This window comes from Acanthisitta chloris, unplaced genomic scaffold (assembly GCF_000695815.1).
Source record: "Acanthisitta chloris isolate BGI_N310 unplaced genomic scaffold, ASM69581v1 scaffold13494, whole genome shotgun sequence".
NCBI lineage: Eukaryota > Metazoa > Chordata > Aves > Passeriformes > Acanthisittidae > Acanthisitta > Acanthisitta chloris.
Window position 1 is genome coordinate 967 of NW_008668833.1, and position 2313 is coordinate 3279.

A 2313-nucleotide genomic window follows, 5' to 3' on the forward strand; every position below is an offset into this window, starting at 1 on the left:
CAAAAAGAGAAGAAAATACCTGATGTTATCCCCTCTGTCACTGCTCTGTGCCCACACTGAGCCCCCTTCACCTGCACCCCGAGACACAGCCATGCAGCCGTGGCTGGGTGAGGGTATGTGCTGGGCTTGGCCAGTGTCCCCCCTGCAGCAGGAGGTCCCTGTGCTCCTTGCTCCATCCTGTAGTCCTGGTGACACTGGTGACTCTTTCCACAACCTCTCAACGTCCCCAGATGTGCTGGCAGCAGTGTCAGTGGTGAGTGTGGTGGGTATGGTGGCTGCTCTGGACTTGGGGCTTAGAGGGTCCCGGTGGCAGCAGCCAGGGCCAAGGCTGCCAGGAGGAGCCCCCCGAGGCTTGGGGTGTTCCTGGGGATGTTCCCACCTGGGAGGAGAGAAGGAGGTCACAGGGAGCCGTGGAAGTTCAGAGGGAGCTGGTGGATGCTCACCAGGCTGTGATAGGCTGCTCTAAGCTGATCTATACTATGGGATGTCACACCAACACATCCCATGACATCCCAACCCATCCTATCCCGTGCTGTGCCAGGACAGTGGTTGGAGCTGTGCTGTGCCATGTGCCCAAAACTCCACCACCCCCATCCCCTGCCCCACAACCAACCCCCCTGTCCCAGCACAGACACTGCCCTAGTGCCACCCCTGCCCTGTCTCCATGCCCAACCACAGGTGTCCCCACCCCAGGGATGTCACCTCGGAGCCACTCGCACTCGTAGTTGCTCTTCACACCCTGGGAGTGCAGATGGATGTGAGGTCTGTTCTCTTCATGGGTGACACTGGTGACCTCGAAGGTCTCGAAGGGTGGGATCAGCACCTCCTCCTCACCAGGATTGAAGGAGAAGTTCCGGATCAAGGCACCATAGCAGGTGTCCACCTCGAAGAGAGTGTCCTGGCCATACGTTTGGGTGACCTCTCTCTTCAGGGAGCTGGAGGTGAACTGGCCAAAGCGAATGATGTCACCAGGCTTGGCGGTGAAGTGGATCCCTTGGACACCCCGGAACACATGGAGGCAGGTGCCCTGGTGATGGGCTTTGCGCAGATCACTCAGGGCCGTGGTCAGCAGGAGGAAATGCAGAGCTTTGAAGTGGAAGTTGTCCTGGTATTCCTGGGGTGAGCTCCCGGCCTCACGCACAGCCACGTTGAAATTCCTGTACATTTGCCCTTGCAAAGTGTAGGCCAGGACAGCAATGGCCTGATCCTTCCGCAGTGGGGTCCCTGGGAACACCTGGCTGTGCCACTTGGCAGTGGCCTTGGCCCAGGCTTCAGCATAGAGGTCATTTCTGGACATCTCAGTTCTGTTGAGCAATGGCAACTTCTTCTCCATTTTAGTGCGGCAGCTCTTGTACTGGTCATCGAAGCTGTTGGGTGCCATGTCCAGTGCTATCTCCTTGATGCCAGTGGCCTGGGTCCCAACCAGCAGCACCAGCCCCAGTGCCAGGATCTCCATGGTGAGCAGAGACTCTCCAAGGACAAATGCAGACACTGCAGGGACACTGACGTGGATGTGTCTGGTTCCTCTGCCAGGGACTGGGGAGTTGAGGAGGGGGAGCAGGGTCAGCCCGTGGAGATGGGAGTCCTCCCCAGCTACAACCCCAGCCAGGAGCCCCATGGCCACGTCCCAGTACTGCCATAGCCCTGACCCTGCTCCACAGGCTGCCATCCCTGCAGTGCTCAGTACCCCGGCCCCAGCTCCCACAGCCCTCAGTGTCTCCCCTGGGCCCCAGCCCAAAGTGTTACCTCTGCCCTGCCCTGGGTGTGGGGTCAGGGTGCTGCTCCTGCCCCTCGGTGTGCGCCAGCACTGGGAACTTGGGGCTGTTCTGCATTTTTATACACAGGATGTCGGGGGAGGACAGACGTGGATCCGCCTCCTTCTCCCTCCTCCCGGGTACTTTCATTGCCCTCCCAACATGCAGAGCAGCTGCTGCCCCATCTGTCCAGGGGATGGGCAGGAATACCCAGATAAATCCCCTCTGCTCCCACCCTGAGACTGAGGGGCACATGGACAGACAGCAGAGGGATCAGAGCCTGGGATGTGCTGGGGCAGGGTCTGGGGCTCCCCCCTGGGGCTCACCCACTCCCCAGATTCAGCTGAGACTCATGACCTGTGTGAGTTTATGGTAGCAAAATTCTTGGAAGCTCTCAATAGTTCTTGATTAACTGAGTGAGCGTTAAGGTCTCTCCTAACCCAACCCAGGGAGAGAGAAATAACAGCAGATCCCAGGGACATCCCAGGCTCTGTGAAATTGGCTCAGAGAGACAATCTCAGGAAAGGTGATATAGCTGACACATTTCCCTTCTGGCAGA

The 2313-nt window shown here is 58.6% G+C and overlaps 1 protein-coding gene across 1 annotated transcript; it reads right to left on the reverse strand.

Moving 5' to 3' along the window:
* Positions 1–293: 293 nt before the first annotated feature.
* LOC103800714 (erythroblast NAD(P)(+)--arginine ADP-ribosyltransferase-like) lies at positions 294–1618 on the reverse strand. Its single transcript, XM_009073098.1, has 2 exons — positions 703–1618; positions 294–379 (listed from the first exon to the last, which is right to left on the reverse strand). Exons 1-2 carry the CDS (start codon positions 1616–1618, stop codon positions 294–296), a joined length of 1002 nt encoding a protein of 333 aa, XP_009071346.1.
* Between the last annotated feature and the right edge of the window lie 695 nt (positions 1619–2313).

Excerpts from the sequence above, each read along its gene's own strand:
- LOC103800714 (XM_009073098.1), bottom strand. The coding sequence starts at position 1,618 with ATGGGGCTCCTGGCTGGGGTTGTAGCTGGGGAGGACTCCCATCTCCAC. Across the intron at positions 380-702 it reads CGAGTGCGAGTGGCTCCGAG|GTGGGAACATCCCCAGGAAC; the intron begins GTGACATCCCTG and ends CTCTCCTCCCAG.